We start from the raw sequence: 24,774 nt of genomic DNA, 5'->3' as shown, positions 1-24,774 counted from the left end.
GCTATTATTATACTCGTTTTACAGTTGAGGAAACTGAGGAAGACAGAGATGAAGGGACTTGCCCAGGGCCACACAGCTAATTAGCATCAGAGGCTTGATTTAAACTCGAGATCTTCTTGGCTCCAGGCCCAGCGTTCTCTAGACTAGCTAATTGGGGAGAAAGGAATCATTTTTTGCATCCACAAGAAGTGTGAGAAAGTTCTTTAAGATTTTGACATTGTAAAGGGAATTAGTTTGGGATTCCCTGATCTATTTGATGAGTTTATATATAGAAAGTGAGATAAGGGAGCATCTGATGGACGCTTTCATCTAGACAGTATTGGTATGCCACTCGTTGCCTTGATCCCAAGGAAATGGAGCAGCAACTAACTGGGCACTGGGGCTGCCCCCAGGATAATTTGATTGGCTAGGATTCTAGGGAGGATCAATTCTTGCTGGAAATCTCCCCTCTATATTCTCTCTAAGAGAAATGGCTGACTCTTGCCTTTTTCCTGCTCAGAGAATAGAAGGAACCTGTTTTCCAGGTTGGAGAAACTTGTGCATATGGTGGACGGGTGAGGTAGAAAGGCAGAGAAGTCTCTACATGTGCACAGTCTCCTCCCAGGACTGATAATGACTGTTTTTTTCTTTTTAAACATTTATTCAGATGGTACAGGTCTGATTGATGGGGAGGGGTTTGTCCATGTAGTAGCCCCAAAATGTGTTTGTTTTCTGTTGGGGGTGGGTGTGTGTCCATATCACAGTGTACACTATAAGTCTGGAAGAGATTGTGTAGGACCCTGTGAGAGAGCTCAGATTTACCAGAATGTTGAAGTGTTGTCTTAGTAGCAACTCCAAGTTCAGTTACTTTTGGGGAAAATGATTGTATATACATTATGTGTAACATTGACTTCCTTGATGCTCCCTTCCACTCCTCTCCAAGGGATTGGGGGATGTCTAGGTTCTTACCAACACTGCCCATCCCTCACATTAAGTAATTGATTTCCACCAATGGGGAGAGAGTTCTTTACAACTGGCCTTTCCATCCAAGAATTACATGTGGTTTTCTGTTTTTGCTTACGGGTTCCCGAGAATTCTTTAAGTGCCTAATGCATTTTCTGTGGAGTGAAATAAAGACTTTTCTATACCGGTTATTCATTTGTTACCTTGAGTGCTTGTACAGGTAGTTCTGTTTTTAGTTACATCTATATAAACCTAGACATGAGTACATTTGGAGGTTTTGCTAGAATGACCTTTGGCAAGAAGCAATAAGCCAAAGATAAAATGACCCCTCTCGGAAAGCCACCAGGATTGAACCTGGCCCTTGTGAGCCCAGTTTTGGTGGAACCGTGATCTGCTGGTTGCAACATTAAAAGAGTGATTGTATTTCTGATTTAAAAAAAATTAAATTAAAAAAAATTAAAAACAAAACATGTGCTGGGAATGCTAGAAGGGCCTGTGCCAGAGAAGGTTTCACCTTTGGCTTTCATTCAAGAAGTACCTGTAGAACTGGCATGTCACCTTCTAGAAATGACCTTCATTTTTCAAAATTTCCCCCCAAATAGATTGCATAATATTGTTTTTTCCTGTTCCTGCTACACCCTCGTTTTTACAATTTTTATATCAAAGGAGTGTACGCAACTTGGAGGCTTTGCAACATGCCTCCTGTATCCTTAGAATTATCATCATCATCATCATACTTTGTATTTGTATAGGACTTTTCAGTTTATGGTGTATTTTCACAGAATCAAAAGATGTCAGAGTTGGAAAGGACTTTATAGGTCATCTAATCCTGCTCCTACCTGACTAAGAATCCTCTTTATACCTGATAACCCCTTAGCTTTGCCTTGAAGATTTCTAGTGAGGGGAAACATAATACTTCCAAGGCAGCAATTCCATATTTGCATAGCTCTAGGTTATATCAAAGCTAATTTTATTTCCTTGTAGCATCTCCCCATTGCTTGTACCTTCTGGAACCAAGCAGAAGAAGTCTAATTCATACTCTATATGGCAGCTTTTGAAATATTTGAGATTCCTGATCTTTGGTGATTTTGTTCCCTTGTCCTCTTATCTCCAAACATCCCTTTAATTGATCCTCATGTGCTGTAACTCCAGGGCCTTCACTATCCTAGTTGTGTTTCTCTGTACATTTCTCTAGTTTATCAATACCCTCCCTTTTGACTAGGGCAGAGGCTACTTCTCACTATGCCACTCTCTTTTTTTATTTGCCTCTCTTAGTGCAGCCTAAGATCATATTTGATTTTTTGGCTATGCTATTACATTGTTTACTCATTAAGCTTTCTGCCTACTGACCTGTGGAATGTTTGTTGACTACTGTCCTGTGAAGGAGGTAATAATGCAAGTATTATTATCTCCATTTTACAGGTGAGGAAACTGATGTCCAGAGAGATTATAGGGTTTAGAGCTAAAAGTGATCCTCATTTTACAGATGGTAAACTGAGACCTCAAAACAAGAAACAATTTTATCAAAGTCAAGCTGGTAGTAAAAAAGTAGGGGAGCCAGGATTTGTATTCAGGACCTCGAGCTCCAGGTTCAGTTCTTGTCCCTCTATACCAAGCTGATGCCTTGTTCATGGCCATCCAGCTATTCAGTGTTGGAATTAGAGCCCACGTTTTTGGTTTTTAATTCAGAATTCAGTCCATTATACACACTGCTTCCTTAATGGAAGGCAAAACCTTTGTTTATTCCAGTGCTGCCTTCACATGAGTCTGCTTGTATTTCTCTATTGTAGCAGTAGCTCGTAACTCCCATTTCTATTGCTCTTTAAGGCTTAAAAATTTTCTCTCAATACAACCTTGTGATATGGGTTACAACCTTGTGATGTGGGTAGTTTATTATTATCGCCATTCTATTTTTGAGGAAACTGAGGCACAACCACAAATTGTGGTTTTTCCATTGTCATATAGCTGTTAAATCTGCTTGATCATCTCAGGCTCCTTAAGGGAGCTTATATTAAATTTTTATCCCCTTTCATAGTAGGTATACTCCTTGAACACAGCTGCTTCTACTGGTTGTCCTAGACTTCTCCCTTCTGGGAGAGATACAGCCTTCTTGGAGGTGAAGATTCCAGGAGACCACTGGGGCTACCCCATTTGCTTCCATACTCAAAAGAGATGTTTATGAGCAGTCATAATGAATATATTTTACTTTGTCCCACTCTTCCTTGTCATTTCTGAATAAGGAGAGACAGCCCCATTTCTACCTTTGACCTCTTTCTGTAGCCTCCCATTATCATCGGCAGCAAAGGGGTCCTGCCCTCATTTTACTTCAGAAAGTTAAGGAGATAGATGTCTTCCGTTCTACCAGTTTACACTCTGAATTCAATTCAGTAGGAAGGCCTCAGTGACACTTTTCTGAAACTCTATTATTAATCACACTGAACACAGGAAAATGAAAGCTGGGTACTTTCTGTCCTATTTTCTTCTGTGCTATTAAATACAAAGGCTTATAGAAAGTGATGCCTATATTATTAAATTAAAAGCTCCAATTCCTTTCAGCTTTAGTCCTTTACCCTTTATTCTCCTTAATAGCTCAGTTGGTAAATTCCATTGATTGTTTATTCTACTGATGCCTTACATTTACAGAACTCTAAAATGTAGAAGTTATTTTCCTCATAACAATCCTGGGAAGAAGGTAGTTTGAGTATTATGACTCTCATTTTAAAGATGAAGAAACCAAAGACCAGAGAGGGGAAGAGATTTTTTAGGGAAAGTCAGAGCCAGGATCTGAACCAAAGTTATTTTTCACTATACTTCCATGCTATTTGGTTGGTGTTAGGGCTGGAGTTTATGATAACTTTATTTTCTGACCTTTGTTTTTTTTTTGAACAGAACAGCATTTCCCAGAGGTGATGCTGGGGGAAGAATTTCTAAGCCTTAGTCTGGACCAGGTGTGTAGCTTAATATCCAGTGACAAGCTTACAGTTTCTTCAGAAGAAAAGGTAAGACAGTAACCTCAGCAAGGGTTTGGGTTGGGGAGAATGAACTTAATGTTTTTTAAATTTAAATTTTTATTGGTGTCTTTTGTTTTAACATTCCCTTAATTTCTCAATATGCCAGCTCTTCCTCCCTTCCTCCCCACCACGAGAATTAACCTTTATGTAAAATGAACCCTAAGAACCCCACAAACCCTAATTTTGAAACAGAGTCTGCTGTAAGAAAGAGACAAATGAAATCAGGGTGCATGTGTCCATGGTTTAATTTCTCTCAAGCTGGCTTGACACGCATTGCATGGGAATTCAGGCCAAAACTGGGCCCCCCTAAGGGGGCCAGTTCAGAACTGGCTCGATTTGGGATTTTTGGGGTACAGGATTATGTGCCCTTCGAAGAGTAGGTGTTCTGAAGGGATGCCAATCAACTCTGGGAGGTGGGCTATATTAAAATGACGGTCTTTGAGCACCTAATCCAGGCCACTCAATCCTGATCAAAGAGACATCAGTTTCCCTATCACCTGTCTTGACAACAGGAAGAAGTCAACATTTTCCCAGACTGGTCTGGGCAATACAATGAGCAGGAATGGACCCATTTAGATTAGATAAGAAAGACTGAACTTTGAAAGAAAAGGGGTTGGGGAAGCTCTGAGTTTCCAAAATAATGATTGCTAAGAAAAGTCATTTTTCACATTCCCCTATCTGATTCTAATGAGAGACATAGCCTTCTCAATGAATCACTAACTGATATGGTCAACACTTCATCAAGGGTTTTTGGGACTTATAACAATATGGGGGAAGAGAGGGAGAAATTGATCAACGCATTGACAAATCAAGGGGGCAGTCCCCTTGGTAAGAAAATAGCAAAGGGGAAAAGTAAACAATAAATAAATTGTCTGTTTAAGGGCTCAGAAGTCTCATCTCATACAGCTGTGTAGGGAGGACATCATCTGATGTAGTTTTCTGGTCTGAGTGCTGTTCAAGCAGTGTCCAGCAGACTGTCTTCTTGTAGAGTTCCTCTTTCTTGTGTGCACTCTCCTACCAGATTGATCTTAACACAATTTTAAATTCCCTTCCCAATAACCAGGTCAAATAATGAAAGTTAACTCAACCCTTATGTCTCTATCATTATAAAACCAAAATTGGAACCTTGAACAATTATCATGTTCAAGAAACTCAAATAAAAACAGGAAAATTAGAACCCAGTTTTTTTTTTTCACATTCATTCACCCATCAGGAGGATGAAATTACACTAGGGGATTAATAACAGAACACTTTTATAAAAAAGATGTATTCCAATACATACATAATACATTGAGTGATCAATGATAAAACAATACATATCAAGTAATAAAACATTTCAACTTCTGGTTGTATTCAAATAAATAACCCTTAATTAAAGTGGATGCTTCTTTTAAGGCATTTACAAGATAGACCACAAGCCATTCTTCTTTTAACATTAACTAATTGTAGTAAACTAAGACAGTATGATATTAGCTAAGTAACAGAATAATAACCTGGTTCCACAAGCCCTTGACCTAATTACTGCCATGCCATTATGAGGAATATGTAGGAATATATACTAGTAACAGATGTCAAGGCTAAATACTTAATTAGTTGTATGGGCTAAAATTCTAGGCCAAATAGCTCCCTCTTATACTTGCAGCTTACTATTAGTAACCTTAGATGTTCCAGCATCAATTTATTATTTAATAGCTTTAATATTGTGCTCATAAAACTTTTTGATTATAGAAATTTGCCATAAGAGAATAGGTACATAACTATAATAAGGGAGCAATGTTTCCCTAACTTCATGTCAATTCCAGGCAAAAGTTATGGAGGTGGCAAACTGTATTGAGCTAGGCTTAAAGTCTGCCAGATGTCAGTGGGGAAATTGAATCAGGACAATCCTTGTTCTCCTTCCCAGGAGAACATCCTCTGCAGTTCATACCCTCCTCAGGGTTGCTGGCATCATGGATCAGTGGCTCAATAGCATTCCTTGATAACCATACCTGGAGTCAGACTCAGAATAAAGTCAGTATCAGCCCCATAAGGTCTCGAATAGCCAGTTCCCATAATCAGTTTCAGATGTGACTATAATCTCGCATTGGTTAGGGAATATTAAATTGAGCCTTAAGTAGTTTGCATGCATTCCTACCCATGTTCTAGTTCCTGATTAAATAACATCATAAAATACTTCAGGAATCGAATCTTATACATATGATAAGTTCAAACACTAATTTTAACCCTTGTTTAGGCCATGGAATGAATTCAGATCAAAACAGCAAGATCTTCCCCACCTCTGATGCTGCTCCCATTGAGCTGCTAACTCTGACTGTGTTTCTCAGAAAGCACCCATTAAGGCCAGTCCAAGGACACAACAAATCTAGGAATGAAACTCAAAATTCACAGTAGGTTTGGACATAATTGTCATCAATATCAAATTATTACTTACAACAAATTAGCTTGCAAATGGAAATCTAGTAGGTCTAAAAATTGCACAAAAGATTTTGCAAAACATTTCTTCATAAAAATATTTCCCTTTCTTAAAAATAGCTTATAATTTATCCTGTTACTATAACAAAGTAAATTAATTACAAGGAGATTTTACAAGGTCCTTTCTTTGCACAATTACCAAGTTTCCTTTCACAAAAAACTTTGTAAATACTTGATTTACTCCATATAACTCCAAATAGCTTAGTTAACAATCTTAATTTTCATAAGTGAGAACCAAATAATTTTAGCTGAAACTTCCCTTTAAATATAGACAAAAGTTGGAAGTTTATGGTTTCTTAAATTACAAAATATTCAAAAATATTACAACACATGGTCAAAAATTTTACAACAGCTTCCTAACCCATTCATTTTTGCTCTTTTTTCTTGACAGTAAATTCTTAATCTAACAACATCTAGATTATAAGAGAAATTACTTTTCCAACAACATAAGTGATACAATTGTTTATCAAATTGCACAACTTAGAAATGTAACAATACCCTACCCATTATAATGTATTTAAAACTTGAAACAACCTATTATCAATTTAGGTAAATGCATTTCTAAATCACCTTGCACAGAGAATCATTCATCTCATCATAAATGTGTTGAAACTACAATCTGAAGCCACCTTATATATTTTCCTAATAGCCAAGATTTCAAATAAAAAATCTGCCCTCATAGTAAATATCAATATTATTTTTATAACTTATTTATAACCAAATATACTTCATTAAATGTTAACAATTTTCAAAAATATTTTATCACATCCTTTTTTTTAAAGGCCCAATTCATATGCAACAAAATCCAGATTAAAAATTGAGAAATACAGTGGTAACAAATAATAAACTTCAGATGACATCAATTGCATTTTAAGATTATCACATATAGAAATTATTGATCTTATTACTTTGGTATTTTAAAACTACAAAGTTATCAGGTGTGGAACAATTACATTAAATTAGAGTAATAATAATAATTATGTTGTGTAGCATTTATCAGTTATTTTACAATCGTGTGATCCTCACAACATCCCTGGGAAGTGGGTTCCACTATTGTCCCCTTACAGAACAGTAAACTGAGGTGAATAGACTTAAATCAAATAAAATCTGGATTTATAATTGCTAATGATAAACATTTAAAAATTGTTTTAAAAGTCCAATACTCTTGGCCCTTTGAAAGGAAATATTATTCACGAATTTATACATTCCCTTAAAAAGACATGTGACTGTATATTCCCAGCTCTGAATAACTTTTTTTTTTCTACTTCCTTAAGAGAGCTCAAGTCCTGTCTCCCTTTTTGAGGCTTATCAGATAAAAAAAAAAAACTACGCTAAACATTCCATACTTGTGGGAGTTTCAGGCTGATGCATATAAATTTTACAAACAGTTTAAAAATCACCTGTAATCTTCAGATTAGCTTAAAATATGCTGGACTAGTGTTCTAACTGCTGCTTTTGGCTCAGGCAAAAAGAGACCTAAGGAATTTAATTTAATGTTGACAGAGTGTGGCACAAAGGCACCCAGAACAACTATCCAAAGATGAGGGCGCTTTAGAGCACATGGAGCTGTGGACCGCCCTACCCCCATTTATTCCCAAACCATTTTTTTCTAGCCCATCATATTTTCACTCGCACCTGTATTCCTCTTTCCAAATCTTTCAAACCCATTACTCAGACTACCTCCACTTTCCTTTATATTACAAATTAAAAAAATAACAATACTCACCTCACTCTTTGTCCTGCTTCTCTTCACCTTGTTAGAATCTGGAGGAAGTTAATGCCTAGCAAATTACAGATCAAGAGAGCTGTATTTCCCTCACACCCTTCATAAACAGGTTTTATAATGTAAAAAGACAGAAAAACCCTTATTTTTGCAGTTTTAAACACAATGCCGTGATATTGGATCTTATCAGTCTAAAAACTGCAAGTTAACTGATTCTGCCTTCCACTAACTTTTGGGAGAGTTTCTCCCTGCTTTTTGATTCCATTACTCATTATTTAACTTATTCTTGTATCTCAACTTGGCCAGTGTTGCGACCCCCCTCCCCCCCAAAAAAGTCTTAATCTCCCACAGCAAGCCTAAGGTGGGAGTTCTTTCCCAATATTCTCTCTCTAATTACAGACCTTAGAAGTTCCTTAGAAGTTTTTTCTGGCTGCATTTTAAATCTTCACCACAAACGTGAACCATTTTACAGACACACACACACACACACACACACACACACACACAGGGACAGCTTAACAAGACAAAGTGCGCACAAATCTAATTTTCTTGTTTTTTTTTTTAGGCTTGACCAATACAGATTAGAGAACATTTTACCAGTCAAAATTCAGAGTTATCGCATGCCAATTTACTTTGCCTGAGCAAATTACAGAGGATATCCTTCAGAGCAGACCTTCACATGTGGCTTTTGCCCCCAGAGCTAGTTTAGAGAGAAAAAGTGGACTTCTACCTAAAAACAGGAAGTCTGATACATAAGGAGCAGGAATTTTGGGGATAAGATTTACCCACTCTTCAGAGCTGGGACTTTAGGAGAAAAGTCCTGTGGGTGCCAAGCAGCAGCACTGTTGGGGTAAAAAGTGTACTCCCAAATTCCAAGTCCAAATCCGAGTCACAGTACCATTTATGTGAACCCCAAGAACCCCATGAACCCCCACAAACCCCAATTTTGAAACAGAGACAAATGAAATCAGGGTACGTGTGTCCATGATTTAATTTCTCTCAAACTGGCTTGACATGCATTCCATGGGAGTTCAGTCCAAAACTGGGCCCCCCTAAGGGGGCCAGTTCAGAACTGGCTTATTTTGGGATTTTTGGGGTACAGAATTATATGCCCATCGAAGAGTAGGTGTTCTGAAGGGATGCCAATCAACTCTGGGAGGTGGGCTATATTAAAATGAGGGTCTTTGAGTACCTAACCCAGGTCACTCTATCCTAGTCAAAGAGACATGAGTTTCCATATCACCTGTCTTGACAACAGGGAGGAGTCAACATTTTCCTGTCTGGGCAACACAATGAGCAGGAATGGACCCATTTAGATTAGATAAGAAAGACTGAACTTTGAAAGAAAAGGGGTTGGGGAAGCTCTGAGTTTCTAAAATAATGATTACTAAAAAAAATCATTTTTCACAGTAACAAAGAATAAAAAAGAGGAAATTAAAACTGCTTAGCAAAATTAACTCAGCAATCAAGTCCCACATTATATTTAATGTTTCACAGCCACAGTTTGCCATCTCCATAGAAAGGAGGAGATACATTCTGTTTCTTTTTGGGTGCTAGTATTGGTCATTATAATTATATACATATAATATAGCAATATATGTTATTGTTTTATATATTGTTATATGTATTGTATATGGTATAATATATGTATATTGTATATATGTACAATACATAGTATATCTATCTATCTATCTATCTATCTATCTATCTATCTATCTATCTAAATACATATAGTTCAGTCGTTTTTAGTCTTGTGCAACTCTTGGTGACCCTGTTTGGGATTTTCTTGGCAGAGATACTAGAGTGGTTTGCATTTTGTACTCCAGCTCATTTTACAGATGAGGAAACTGAGACAAACAGGGTTAAGTGACTTGACCAGCAACTGAGGCCAGACTCAGTCTTCCTGACTCCGGGCCCAGTGCTCTCTCTACTGTGCCACCTAGTTGCCCCATCATATACTAACACTATATATATTAACAATAACAATAAGAATAATTAACAATCTATTGTATATCAATAATATATAACAATATGTATTATATGTATAATGTATATATAAAGATAGAATTCAGTCTTTATTTTGTTGTTCTTTCCCTTTATGTCTAAACAATCATTATATATATTGTTTTCCTGGTTCTGCTTGTTTTACTTTTCCTCAGTTCATGTAAGTCTTCCCATGCTTCTGTAATCATTGTATTCATTGTTTCTTAACAGTACAGTAATATTCCATTCCATTCATACATCACAATTTGTTTAACTCTTCCCCAGGTACTGGGCATCTACTTTGTACCAGGCTTAACCTTTATGCTAAATGGGGCTTGTTTTCTTTTCTGATTCTAGTGATTATATTTTGAGATCTTGAAAAATAAAAGGTTACCATATCCAAAGTATAGATGAGTTTTACAGAGTGTTAGTGCTGATTTGGACTTTAGAAAACTCTCTGTTCGTCCTCTGTATTATCACAATCTGGGCTGTGGGAGCAGGAAGGCTGCAGTTGGTTCCAGGAGTCTGCATGAGGACAACCACCTCTCTCCTACTCTGAGGCTTCCAGAATGTAGTAATAATCAATAGTTAATAAGCATTTATTAACTGTCTACTATTTGCCAGGCACTGGAGATACTAAAATGAAAAAAACAATCTCTCCCCTTAAGGAGCTTACAGTCTAATAGGGAATGACAACACACAAAAGAAATGTGGGGGAGGAGGAGCTAAGTGGTGCACAGTGCATGGTGGAAGCCAAAAGAATCCTAAATGAGTGCAAGCCAGGTGGGAAATGAGATGTTAGAGGAGATGTCAGCCCTATTCCCCTCCTTAAATTGAGAGGTTTATGGCTCTACCCTCTAATCAAAGGGGTGGACGGGTACTGATAAGGTATGTGAGTTAACCAGGCTGATTGGACCTCGTAGGATGTTGAGATTTCCCACTGATGGGTTAGTTATAAAATAACTTAGTGATTTATTAATTTATTTTTAATTTTCAACATTTACTTCCATAAGTTTTTTTTTCTTTTTGGCTAGGCAATGGGGTTAAGTGACTTGCCCAGGGTCACACAGCTAGTAAGCGTTAATGTGTCAGAGGCCGGATTTGAACTAAGGTCCTCCTGACCCCCGGGCTGGTGCTCTATCCACTGTACCACCTAGCTGCCGTTGACTTAGTGATTTAGATAAAACTGGGAGAGTTTATACTCTGGACTGGTATGCCTAAATGGGCTCTTACACGGTAACTATTGAAATGATTATGTTGAAAGGAGGGAGAGCAAGAAAGGCCAGTGAAATCTTGTTATGATGGAGATGTGTGACTCTGGGGAGTCTAGTTCTCTTCTGTGTCTGTGTTTGTATTTTTCATATTATGTGTTTTCCTAGGAAAGTTTTGTGCATTAGACTGTGCTGTAAACTGCCTGAAATCTTGGACACTAAGAACACCAAATGTATGGTTGAAGACAAATTATGTCATGAGGTCAGGTACAGTTGTGTTCTTAACAACACCTTAGAAACCTTTTCCCCTAGTCTCTTGACAGTACCTATGCCAGAGGTCAGGTCTAGATGGTTGACAATTGCAAAGAGGTAAATTTAAGCTTGATATAAGGAATAACTCCCTAATAATTGGTGAAATGGTTTGCCATCGAAGGTCTTCAAGCCAATGATGGCAGAATACTTCTTGTTTCTGTTGCTGAGGGAATTCTGATTTGGCTATAGGTTGGCCTAGATGACTTCTGAGAATCTGTGATTCTGTGACCCTGATACTTTGCTAAAGAGGGTCTGAAGTGGGAATCAGAGAGAGGAGTGAACAGATACACCTGAAGCTCAGGTGAGCTTTTGTCTAGTTCTTCACCAAAGTGCTTAGCCAGACAGGTAACTGCAAAATGTCTCTCCTGTCCATAGTACATACAAGGCCTTTGGTTTCAACCAGGTGTTCATAAAAGGGAACCCCATGGATGAAGGTAAGGAGAAATAATAAGTGGAATGGTATGAGTTAAAGCCTTGATGAGGCTTTTGATCATAGAGGTTACATGTCAATCTGTAACTGAGTCTGCAGTGTAGTGGGGATCCTAGGATCATAGATCTAGGCAGTCAGGCAAGGTAGGCAACAAACACTTGCTAATATTCCAGACACTATGCTGTATGAGTCCTTAGTAAGAACAGAAACTTGAATATTTCCCTCTAACACCATAGTGGCTACCACTTTGGTCTTTGGGGAGAATGGGTTCAGACTTAATGAGTTTCTACATATCATTGGTCCCACCAAGTTCACATCCAGAGGTAGCATTACTGATGGGTGAGCAAGGCCTTGTCTTAGTTTATTACTGGCATGGGTCCCGAGGGTGGAAGGTCAAAAGGTGGAAGGCTTGAAAGCTTGCTCAGCTATAAAACATGGTGTAAACCTAACTCCCAAACCTCCTGGACCTTGGCTATTCATTGCCCTCATCTTTTGAAACGCACAGATTAAGAACAAACACTGAGTTAAAGCTCAAAGGCCTGTTTTTATAGGGTCACGTGTTGGCCCTGGAGGAAGAGGGCCTGAGACCTCTCCCTTTACTTACAGCATTGTCTATCATAAGATGCCATATGGCAGGAGGAAGTCAGCTGAAGAGAAATCAGATAGTCTCTGTAAAGCAGAGCTAACAGAGCATGTTGACTCTCACACGGAAGGGCAGACTTGCAGCTGTCACAACCAAACTAACTGCTTCTCTGTGAAATTCATAGAAACAGCATCTGGACATGGAAGGGACCTTGGAGGTCATACATGGACAAGGATCCCTTCCCCATCATCTCTGACAATTGGTTATCCAGCCTTTCCTGGCAGACCTCTAGTGGAGGGGGGACTGCTACCTCTCCAGGTTTACTTCTGGATAGCTCCAGTTGTTAGGAAGTGTTTCCTTATCTCAAGCTGAAATATGGCTTTTGGCATCTTCCACACATCACTCCTGGTTTTACCCTCTTACAGCCCTTCAAGTACTTGAAGACTCTTCTCAATCTCCTCCAAAAGTTCTCCATCTCAATGTCCTCATTCCTTCAATTCATATTCCTATGGCATTATCTCACGGAACTTCGATATTCTTGTTGCATTCCTCTAGATGTTTTCCAACTCCTCATTTCCCACCCAGGCTGTCCTCATTTGGAACCTCTCTGGTCTCTAGTAACCTTGACTCTCCTCTCCAACTCTTGCCTTTATTCTAGGGAACTTCATATATATTGACACTCCCTCAAACACCCCAATTTCCCAGTTCCTTGATTTACTAATTTCCCATGACCTTCTTTGCCTCACTTCAGCCACATGTAAAGGTCCTATCTTTGATCTTGCCATCATCCCTCATAAGAGTTCCACTTCCATGTTTGTGCACTCTGAAATTCCTTTATCTGATCATGATCTTTTATCATTCTTTCTTTCCCTCTGCCTTACGACCCTAAGTATAGCTCCTTATCCTCTTTGTGACCTCCTATTCCTCTACCCCTCAGGCCTTCTTTGTGCCAACAAGCCCTGCACTGACTCTATGGTTGAGGCTCCTTTCCCCATTTTGACTCTTGGTGAAACAATTCAACTCTACACTATCTTTTACTCTCAAGTCTCTATCCCCTTGTCCTATCATTGATCTTGTCCTGCCAGAACCCCAGTCTTAGATTATTTAGATTGTTTCTGTCATTCATTACCTTCCCTCCTATCTAAATGAAGATAGATTCTGAATGACTCTGGGGAAGAGAATAAGGCTGGTGACTTTGCACAGCCCTGCCTCACTTAAATCCAGTTCACTTGCAAGTTAAGACATCACCCTCCTGATGTCATTGGTCATCCTCTTCTAGGACAAAGGGCAAACGACAACAGCAACATCTTGTCCCACCAAAGCCCAAATCTTAGATTATTTCCATCATTCATTGCCTTCCCTTCTACTCACATGCAGCTAAATGAAGATAAAAGAAAAATCAGAAAGCCATGCTGACAAGGTCCACTACAAATTTTTTTTACATAGTTTCACCTGGGCCGTCACTGAGGCAAGGCAGTAATTTTATTCTTTCCTAATCAATTCACTATCTCATTCACCACAGTGACTTTTCCAAACCTCTTTATCCCCCCTCAAACCTTCCATGGTTACCTTCTTATACCCTCAGCTGAGAACCTTGTCTCATATCACACTGGAAAAAATGATGTCATTTGCTGAGGGCTACCTCCTCTCAGCCTCACTTATCTAGATGCCTTCCCCATGATCTCCTCTTTCCGTCCTGTCTCACCTGAAGAGTGTTCTTCTCCTTGCCAAGACAAACCCCTCTACATGCATAAAAATGATCCCATTCCGTCCCATCTTCTCCAGCCAATTATCTCCTCTATCATTCCCACTCTCACTAATCCTCAATCTCTCGATCTGCTGTTTGCTCCTTTCTCCCTACAAGAACACCCGTGTTTCCCCCCATCTATCCTCGGAAAAAGCAAACCCTTCACTTGATCCATCTATTCCCCACTAGCTAACATCTTATATTTCTCCTGTCTTTCATGGCCAGAATCCTTGAGAAGGCTATCTACAATTTGTGTCTTCACTTCCTTTCCCCTTGTTCCCTTCTTAATTATCTGCAGTCTCATTCCCAGCCTCATCAAACCTCACCAATATTGCTGTCCCCAAAGTTACCAATAATCACTTAATTGCTAAATCTAATGGCCTTTTCTCAATCCTCCTCTTTCTTGACCTGGGCGTCCTTTGACACTGTCAGTCACCTTCTCTCTTCTCTAGGTTTTTATGGCATTGTTCTCTCCTCGTTCTCCTACCTCCCCAAGCGTTCCTTCCTTCTCAGTCTCTTCGCCAGATGCAAGAGCAAAGAGCAAAGAACAAAGGTGTATATTTTAAGATGTGAGACAGGGAAGAATAGGAAGCTTTTGACAAGTGACCTCTTGGGGTTTGGCTTACCTCTAGCCTTTCTTGATGAAGCTATGATGACCCCTCTGTGATCACCTCTTCCTTTTCTAGACTTTGACTATTCCATTCATAATAAGTTGCAGGGAATAGTTTATCTGGACTTGGTAACTTGAATTCATCAAGGGTAGCTATGTATTCTTTTAGCATAGCTCTGCTAATTTTTTATTTTAATTCAGTGTTTGCCATTTTATTCTACTTGTCAGGGAAAATGGAAGCAGAATGAGAACTGAAATAGCTCTACTTTTTCTCTGTTGCCCATTCTTATCATCCCATTCACTGGGAACTGTGGTCCTGTCCCTTCATTGATCCTCCTCTTTACCCGTACAGTTAAAAATCAACCCAATCTTTTTGTTGTCCTCATCTTCCATCACCAGCCTTACTGCACTGTGAACATTAGTCTTGCTGACACTTCTTAAATAATGCTAATAATAGCGATGATAATGCTGGCTAATATTTATCAAGCACTTACTATGTGGAGGCACTGTGCTAAGCACTTCAAAATTATCTCATTTGACCCTCATAACAATCTTAAGAGGTAGGTGCTGTTATTTCCTCCATTTTACAGTTGAGGAAATTGAGGTCAGTAGAAGTTAAGTGACTTGCCTAGGGTCATACTACTAGTAAGTATCTGAGGCCAGATTTGAGCTCAGGACTTCATAACTCCAGGCTTGTTACTCTATCCTTTGTGGTACCCAGCTGTCCCACAGTTCTAGAACTGTGCCACATTTTTGTATTCACCTTTGATTGCCTATTCATGTTTCCATCTTGTGTGAGTTATCTAATGAGTTCCTTGGGCATTTATATCCACTTCTTTTGATTGCTCTCCATTTTCCTCCTTATTGGAATTATTGTTCTGTATGTCTTGAGAGTTTCCTAAGCTTCTGGGACTGACTAGAATTTTATTGTTGTTCATTCATTTGAGTTGTGTCTGACTCTTCATGAACCTATTTGGGGTTTTCTTAGCAAAGATACTGGATTCTTGTTAAAGATGCCTTCTCTAGCTCATTTTACAGATGAGGAAACTGAGGCAAGCTGGTTTAAGTGACTTGTCCAGGGTCACACAGTTAGTAAGTGTCTGAGGCCGGATTTGAACTTATGAAGATGAGTCTTTCTGATTCCAAGCCCAATACTCTATCCGCTGTGTCACTTAGCTGCTCTAGAATTTTTGGCCACAATATTCTCTCTGAATCTAATCTGAATCTTTTGAAATCTGTCTTAAATTCTATAGTGCATGTCAGACTATGCATGGTTTTCCTTTCTTCTTCTATCAGAAATTATGAGATGAGGTGGTCACTTCCACATAAAATTCCCGTCATTTCCTCACCTTAGACTATTTGTAGTTACTTTCATTACTGTCCAGACTCACCTCAATGTGAATTAACTCTTTGTTTTAGAATCACTCTTTCAGCACATGATTATTGAGTGCTAGGCACTGTACTTGGCACTCAGGACACCAAGACATAAATGAAATAATCCCTGCCTTAAAGGAGCTTCTGCTCTATGTGTACAACATGTATGCATAAAAGTTTCTGTGAGTTGTCCTCTTTCTTTCCTTTATTTCTTTGTGTCATATTCTTCTAACCTCCTGATAAAGATCAGATCTTTTTTTCCCTCTTGGTTTTTGAATAGAAGTCCTTTTTCCATTAAAAAAGAAAACGATAAACACTTGATTCTCAATGACAGCTTGGAGAGTGGAGAGGTGTGTTCCTTAAGCCACTTTATCTTATCTTCAAGAGAGGAAGAGAGTAGCCTGTACTTAGAGCAGAAAAAAATAGTTACTTGGACCATGACACAAAATGTAAACACTGCACATCTGTGCAGGCCATTGCCAAATTCTCCTTGCTACCCATTCTTACTAAATGATATCCTCAGTCCTTTGTCCTTTTTGCTAATAACTTCCCTGGATAAATGCTATGGCAAATGGCTTATAGAGTTTCTCTCCACTCTAGGTACTGTTCTCTTCCTCTTTATACCTTATTAGCACTTTGACAGTTACACCCAATTACCCTTCCCTTGTTTTACTAATCTCTTACTTTGTTTTACTGTCTTGTTGGACCATCTTAGGTTGAGCCTAATGTACTTTTTTGCAGGTCTGATCTCACCAAATGATGAATCCCTAGTTTTGTACTTGCATTGATTTTTCTCTGTAAACACTAATGGCTATACACAATGGTGAGCCTGCAGAGACAAGAGAACAGTCCCTTGGTGAAATGGCTTCTCCTGCTTCTCTCTGGCTGGCTGTGCACTTTTCCCATTGTACTGACAGCACCTGTTGGTGTTACTTTACGGTCTAGTTATAGTTTCCTTCTACCAGATATTCTGTCTTTTAATCATGACCTAGGACAACTGCTGAGAAAACCTCTCTGGAGAGACTCCAGGGTATATATTTGAAAATGCCCTTCTCCTATATCACTTCTGCAGGGAATTTATCAACTTCCAGATACTTTTTGGCCTCCTAGCCTCCAAACTTGAGGTCCTAGGTGGCTCTTTTTTCCAATGCTAAAGTCTGTTTTGATAAGAGACAGATGTAAACAAATGCACAATCCTAAATAAAATCTATTTCCCATTGGCAACAAGTTAAAGATAACACCACAACAAAAGAGTAATCACCGCTGATCTTATGTGCAGCTAAGTACTTGTAATATACCTTTAAAAGATGAAAAAACTTTGTGCTTTTAACTTTAGCAAAGCAGTATCAACTTGTACGCTGAATTTAAACTGTTTTTTTTATGCATTCTTAGTTTAATTTAGTTGTAGTCAGTGTATAGATTCTCTTTTTGGATCTGTTTCACTCTATTTTCCCAATCTGAAAAACTGAGACCATTTCCAAGAACTTCCTCTTCTTCCATCTTTCTCATCTCACATTACTCAGATGCCTTCCTTTACTATCTCTTCCTTTACCCCTGTCTCATATAAAGAGGCAGCCACCCTTCTTCTTGTAAAGGAAAACCCCCTACATGCACAAATGATCCCATTCCATCCCATCTTCCCTAGCAGATTATCTCCTCTATCTTTCCTCACTCTGTCACTAATTTTCAATCACTCCTTGTTTCTCTACTGCCTGCAAACAGGCCCATGTCTCCTCATCCTCAAGACTTTTACTTGTTCTATCTCTTCTCCCTTTCATGACTAAACTCTTTGAGAAGGCTGTCTGTACTTTGTGCCTTCATTCCCTTTTGTCTCACTCTCTTCTTAATTCTCTGAAGTCTGACTTCTGGCCTCATCGTTCAACTGAAACTGCCCTCTTCAGAGTTACCAGTGATCTCTTAATTGCCAAATCCAATGACCTTTTATCAGTTTTCATCCTTGACCTTTCTGCAGCTTCTGATACTGTTAATCACCCTTTTTTCCTTGATACTCTCTTCTCTTGAGGTTTTTGGGGCACTACTTTCTTGTGGTTCTTCTTCCTACCTGTCTGACCACTCCTCAGTCACCTTTGCTGGATCTTTTTCCAGGTTGCACCTAGTAACCTTGGGTATCCCTCTTCTCTCCTCCCTCTGTAGGTCTTGGTGATCTCAATAGCCCCCATGGATTCAATTATCATGTCTATGCAAATGATTCTCAGATCTGTTTATCTAGCCCTAACCACTCTTCTGATCTCCAGTCCTGCATTTTCAACTGTCTATTAGACAACTTTAACTGGATGATACATAAATGTCTTAAACTCAACATGTTTAAAACTGAGCTCACTATTATTGTTATTATTATTTTTACTATCATGGGCAGCCTTAATGTTAGTGCCTTCCCTCTGTGATTTGTCCTGTATGTACCTAGTTTTTTGCATGTTTTCTTCTCCATTAGAATATGAGCTCCTTGAGAAAAAACAGAGACTGTGTCTTTCCTGGTATCTCCATCACTTAGCACAGTGCCTAACACATAGTAAAGGTCTGATAAATGCTTGTTGACTTGCTTTGATTCTTTCAGCAGTGAACTTGCCTGCTTCCCCGCCTCCAACTTCCTCATAGTCCTGTCAACATTGAATTTTTCCATTTTCCATCCCCCAGTTTGTTTTTGCTTTTTTTTTTTTTTTTGTTAGGCAAGGGGGTTAAGTGACTTGCCCAGAGTCACACAGCTAGTGAATGTTATGTGTCTGAGGCCGGATTTAAACTCAGGTCCTCCTGACTTCAGGGCTGGTGCTCTATCTACTGCTCCACCTAGCTGCCCCCATACCCCAGTTTGACACATTAAAGTGAAGCCTTGGAGTTATTTTAATTTCTATTTCTTAGATTATTAGTGATTTTGAATACTTTCTAGATGGCTATTGATAGTTTGAACTTTTTTTGAAAGCTTTTTAGTTACATCTTTTGATCACTTTGTGATTGGGGGAATGCCTCTTAATCTTATAGCTTTATGTCTATAAATTTTGGGTGTCAGACATATATCAGAGATTATACAAAGATTTTTCCCAGTCCACATCTTTTCTTCTTCTTTTAACTGCATTATTTTTATTAGGGCTAAAGCTATTTGTTTTTACATAATCAAAATCATCCATATTTTCTTTTGTGATTTCCTCTCTAATGATTGCTGACATTTATTGAATGTTTTGCAGTTTGCAAAGCAGTTTGCATACATGACCTTGTTTGAGTCTTGCTAGTTTGGAGGCAGCCTGGGAATCCTGGATTTGGAGTCAGAGGAGCTGTGATTGACACAAACAAACAATAACAATTGTTTGTTATTACTTGTGTGACCGTGAGCAAGGCTCAAGGCATTGAACCTCTATGGATCATAGTTCTCTTGTCTGTGAAATGAGGGAGTTCTACTTAGTGGCTTCTAAAGTCACTTTCAGCTGTATGTCTTGGATCCTCCTTTTATAGTTGAGACGACCAAGCCTCACAGAGGTTAAGTGTCTTGCCTATGCTTACATGGCTGGTAAGCACTTGGGGAAGGATGTGGACCTAGTTCTTCCTGATTTCATATTTAGCACACTGTCCAGGCTTCCTCTCTATATCATGACTAGTTAAGAATTCATCTTTTTCTCTACTGTTGTGAAAGATACAGCTATTCTTTCTGAATGAATGAATGAAAGCATTCATTAAATGCTTACTATGTGCCAACCTCTATAGTTCTGGGGATGCAAATACAAAAAAGCAAAGACAGTCCTTACATTTGAGAAGCTTACATTCTAAAGGGAGAGATTACGCAGAAAGATGAGTTGTGGCCAAGGAGGCCACTTTGATCTAGAAAGTTACAGGGATGATGAGTGGGTTCTTTGGGGAGTAGATTGACACAGACCATCCAGGAAAAATGGCAGAATTGATTTGATCAGATACCAGAACTGGAGGTAGGAAGAGAGCAAGGAAAGAGTACTTTCCTAGGTGTAAGCTAGGTGGCATAGTGGATAGAGTACCAAGCCTGGAGTCAGGAAGACCTAAGTACAAATCTAACCCCAGATACTTACTACCTGTGTATCCCTGAGCAAGTCACTTAACCTCTGTTTGCCTTGGTTTTCTCATCTGTAAAATGGGGATAATAATAGGACTGAATGAGATAATAATTGTAAAATGCTTAGCACAGGGCTTGGCACAGAGTAAGCATTATGTAAATGTTAGCCATTACCACCACCACCACCACCACCACCACCACCACCACTACTACTACTACTACTACCACTACTTCTTCTACTTCTTCTACCACTACTTCTTCTTCTTCTTCTTGTCCTCCTTCTCCTCCTCCTCTTCCTTATCCTCCTCGTCCTCCTCCTCTTTCTCCTTCTTCATCTCCTTCTCCTTTTCCTTTTCCCTATATACAAATGTTGTTTCCCCCCACCCTTCTGCCCCCAGAAATAGAACATAAGCTTCTTGAGAGCAGGGACTGTTTAATTTTTGTCTTTGTTTCTCTAATGCTTGGCACTGTGCCTGATGCATCACAAGAGCTTAATAATTTTTATTGATTTATTGACATCTGACAATGTCATTTTTCCTTCTTTCTTCCTATTTTTCATTATTTCTCTTTATATTATTGGCCTTTTGTGGTATATAAGTTAGCATGGTGTGGTGTGTATTGTACTGATTTTGAGTCAGGAGGGAAAGTCATTTCAACTTCTCTGTAAAATGAGTGGGTTGGACCAGATGACTTCTGAGGCTCTAAATCTTTGTTCCTATGAAATCTAGTGTATGACACTAACTGTCTATGTGACATCCTCTGTGTGATTAAGTAAACCACTTAGTCTGTCTATGCTCCAGGCAGTTCCCTAGAGTTTAAATACAGAGTCACAGATGGGAGATCTGTTCATTCTGTGCAATCTGCAGATGTGATATGCTTTGGTGGAAGTAGTTCCCATACTGGGAGTTCCCCATGCTGATAAAATCACAGATCTATTGTATATTGCACGTGAGTCTTCTAGGAACATCTTAAACAGGGTTTTGTTTATTCTCCCAACATTGATGATTTTTGTGGGCAAGGATGGTCACTCTGATTATGATAGAGCTTTTGCCATAGATCTCCGAATTGTTGTGAAACATATTTGTAATGGGTGTACAACTCAGTGAGAAATCTAAAAGGAAAACCCTTTTTTTATCTCTGTGCTTTTGAACAAGATTGTCTTTGTGCCTGGGATGAATTCCTTTTTCACCCCCGCCTCTTAGAAGTCTAGCTTCTTTCAAATTTCAGCTGAAATGCCAAACGCCACCTCCTACATGAGACCTTTCCTTGTCCTCCCAACTACTAGTGCCTCACTCTGAATTTCCTTGTATTTATTTTTATTTTAAGCACATCTGTACATAGCTCCTAGAATGTAAGCTTCTTGAGGTCAGGGACTCTTTCCTTTTCACTTCATCTCTTCAGTGTTTAGCATAGCACCTGGCATATAATAGGCACTTTAAAAATGCTTTTGATTCAATTAATTGATTGATTTCGAGGCAAGGGCAAAATTGGATTTTTCACTTGGTACTCAATTTGAGCACCCAGTGATGGCATCCATGCTGTGCCCTGTGCTGACTACCACTCTTCATTACTGATACTCTTTGGGATTTCCTTCACCAGTGTGTAGTAGCCTATCTACTTTTATGACATCCTGATCTTCTCATCTGGCATATTCATCTGTTCTGCCAGCACCTCAGAGGCCTCTGTGCAGAGCTGAAGAAGTGTGAGTTACGTGAGGAAATGACATTTCTTGAGACTCCATTAAGATTGCCATTGATGACTGTATACTGCCCATAAAAGTTTAAGCTTCTTGGTATTAGCAGGGAACCTATATAGTCTCCTCTATCCCAGTACTTCTGTGAGAGGGTAGTGATTTGTATTAGATAGACCCCAGTGGTTCACCTAGCCTTTGACCAACGATGTGTTAGATGCATCTCAATGTGTATTAGTCCTTTATGTTAGAATCAGTCTTTCACTTAAGAAGCATTTATTAAGCTACTGTTATGTGCCAGTTTTTGTTCTATGTGTATAACATGTAGACATATAAATATGTGAAGAATAAATATACTAGAAACTGGGGGAATCTCTCTCCTCAGTAATTCTTTCCTTGATCCTCCTGAGCTGAAAGTAATCTATCCACCATATTTCTCCTAACACTTTTTCCGGACGTCTCCTTTGCACTTAACTCACTCTTATTTGCATCATAGTTATCTACCTATAACAGCTGGTGCTTGGGCTGAGATTTGAAGGAAATGAGGGAAGCTAATAGGCAGAGATGAGGAGAGAGAAGCTTCCAGGAGTGGGGGACAGTTTGGGCAGAAGTGTGGGGATGGGAGTCAGCAACAGCCAGAAGGTCAGTTTGACTAGACCATTGAATGCATGAAGGGGAGTGACGGATATAATACTGGAAAAGTAGATTGAAGCCAAGTTAGGACGGAGTTTAAATGCCAAGCCGAAGTTTGCATTTGACCCTAGAAAGTGCCTAGGACAGCAAGGGAGTTGTAGTATTTTGTGTGTGTATGTGGGGCACAGTAGAGGCAAGAGACCCTGGGAACTTTAGCTCAGGTGGTTCTCACTGTTTCTTGCTCACAAAGCCTTGTGTTCCTTTTCTTACCTGGATCTCCCAGGCTGCCCGCTTGCCTTTGGAGTGAATTAGTCAGAGGATAAGAGGGTCAAGGACACAGATGAGCCTAGACAGGAGCTTTAACTCCCAGAGTGGAGCCTCAGTCTTTCTTCAAAGGGCAGCTGCTCCTTGAAGCTCTCCAGGCCGTGTTTCTCAGAACCACTCAGGGGCTGTTGAGACAATTAGAAAAGAAATAGTCTTGGACTTGGATACAAGCCTAGGCCAGCTCAGAATATGGGAATGATTTAAATTTCTGTCAGAGAGTGAAAACAGATGTGGGAAAATCAGAGGGTTGAGCAGGCAAGCAGCTTAGCCCTTTGCCTCTCTTCTTCATTTGTTCTTAATTTTTTTTTTAAAAGACCATGGGGCTAGTAGAAGTTTCAGAATCAATAGTGATAGAATTATATTTCTGTAGTAGATTTAACCAAGATCCAAAAAACAAGGTGTTTCCCACATATGCTTTCAGCCACAGGGTGTGTTCTTGGGATCAGAGCTAAGCCTGAAACAGAAACCTCATTTATGTATCTGCCTCTGAGACTCCAGTTCTTGCTATGGTCTAAGAAAGCCACTGAGATCCAGGGACTGGGTGACAAACTCTTTGGAATTCTCATAATTAATGCAGAGCTTGAAAGAAAAGGCCAAAGGGACACTCACAGCCAGGACTTCTGGATTTTGGTCCAGACCGTTCTGCCGATTTTCTCTGGGTCTGTGGGAAAATTACTTGGGTCTCAGATTCCCCAACTGGGAAGTAAGTCCCTACTTCATGGGGATGGACGCTGTGCCCTCCTCATGGACCTGATGATGTGTTTCTAAAATTCTACAGAGATGGATCTGTATAAACATTCTAAATGTAAAAGGCTCAGACCCATAGACCTATGGTCAGGAAGAAATTGGTTTAGCTCTTTAAAAATGAAATTTTTGTCAAATACAAATTGCGATGTATTTATATTATAGCAATATTTATTAAATGTCTACTGTGTGCATAGCACTGTGCTTGTTTCTGGGGCATATATAAAGTTCAGGTAAGACATGGTCTTGAGGTCATAGAGCTCACAAATTTGTGGGGAGATATGTGCACCAATGACTAAAATGCATAGTGTTCCTCAAATAGTGCATTGGAAAGGATTGATAGAGTGCTTTATAAGGTCTAGGTGCCAAGGTTGTTACTGACTGGGCTTCATGGAGGAAGTGGCATTTGAGTTTGGCTTTAAAGAATATGTAAGACTACAGGAGGCACAGAGAGGAAGTGAGGTCATTCAGTCTATCAATTAACAAGTACATATTAAGCTCCTACAATGTGCCAGGCATTGTGCCAGACACTAGGATACAACTACAAAGAACAAAACAAGCCTTGTTCTTAAAGTGCTCCCATTCTGCTGCAGGAGACAACAAGTACATATATATTTACATGCAGAATAAATATAATGAGAATAAATACAAGGTAGTTAAGGAGGGCGCTGGCAGTTGAGGGTATCATGAGGGGCTTCATGTAGAGCCTTGAGCTGTGTCTGGAAGAGAGAGAGGGGGAGCCTATGAGATGGAGATAAGAAAGATGTGTATTTCAGGCATGGAAGATGTCCAGTACAAAGGGGTGTGGGGGTGTGTGTGTGTGTGTGCGTGAGAGAGAGAGAGAGAGAGAGAGAGAGAGAGAGAGGTTTGGTGGGGTTATAGAGTATGGGAGGGAGACTAATGTAGAATGAGGCTGGAGAGGCAGGGTAGGACAGGATCTAATGGTTTTTAA

The 24,774-nt window shown here is 39.3% G+C and overlaps 1 protein-coding gene across 1 annotated transcript in view; it reads left to right on the top strand.

The window, feature by feature from the left end:
• The window catches only part of KLHL3 (kelch like family member 3), a 168,717-nt gene that overhangs the window by 79,567 nt on the left and 64,376 nt on the right, over positions 1–24,774 (top strand). Inside the window, exon 6 of the mRNA XM_027849272.1 lies at positions 3,832–3,941. Coding sequence (XP_027705073.1) covers positions 3,832–3,941 — 110 coding nt within the window. The remainder of the gene's footprint in view (positions 1–3,831; positions 3,942–24,774) is intronic.

This window comes from Vombatus ursinus, unplaced genomic scaffold (genome assembly GCF_900497805.2).
Source record: "Vombatus ursinus unplaced genomic scaffold, bare-nosed wombat genome assembly UNPS02007284.1, whole genome shotgun sequence".
In the NCBI taxonomy this organism is placed as follows: Eukaryota; Metazoa; Chordata; class Mammalia; order Diprotodontia; family Vombatidae; genus Vombatus; species Vombatus ursinus.
This window is presented reverse-complemented; position numbering and strand designations above follow the sequence as displayed.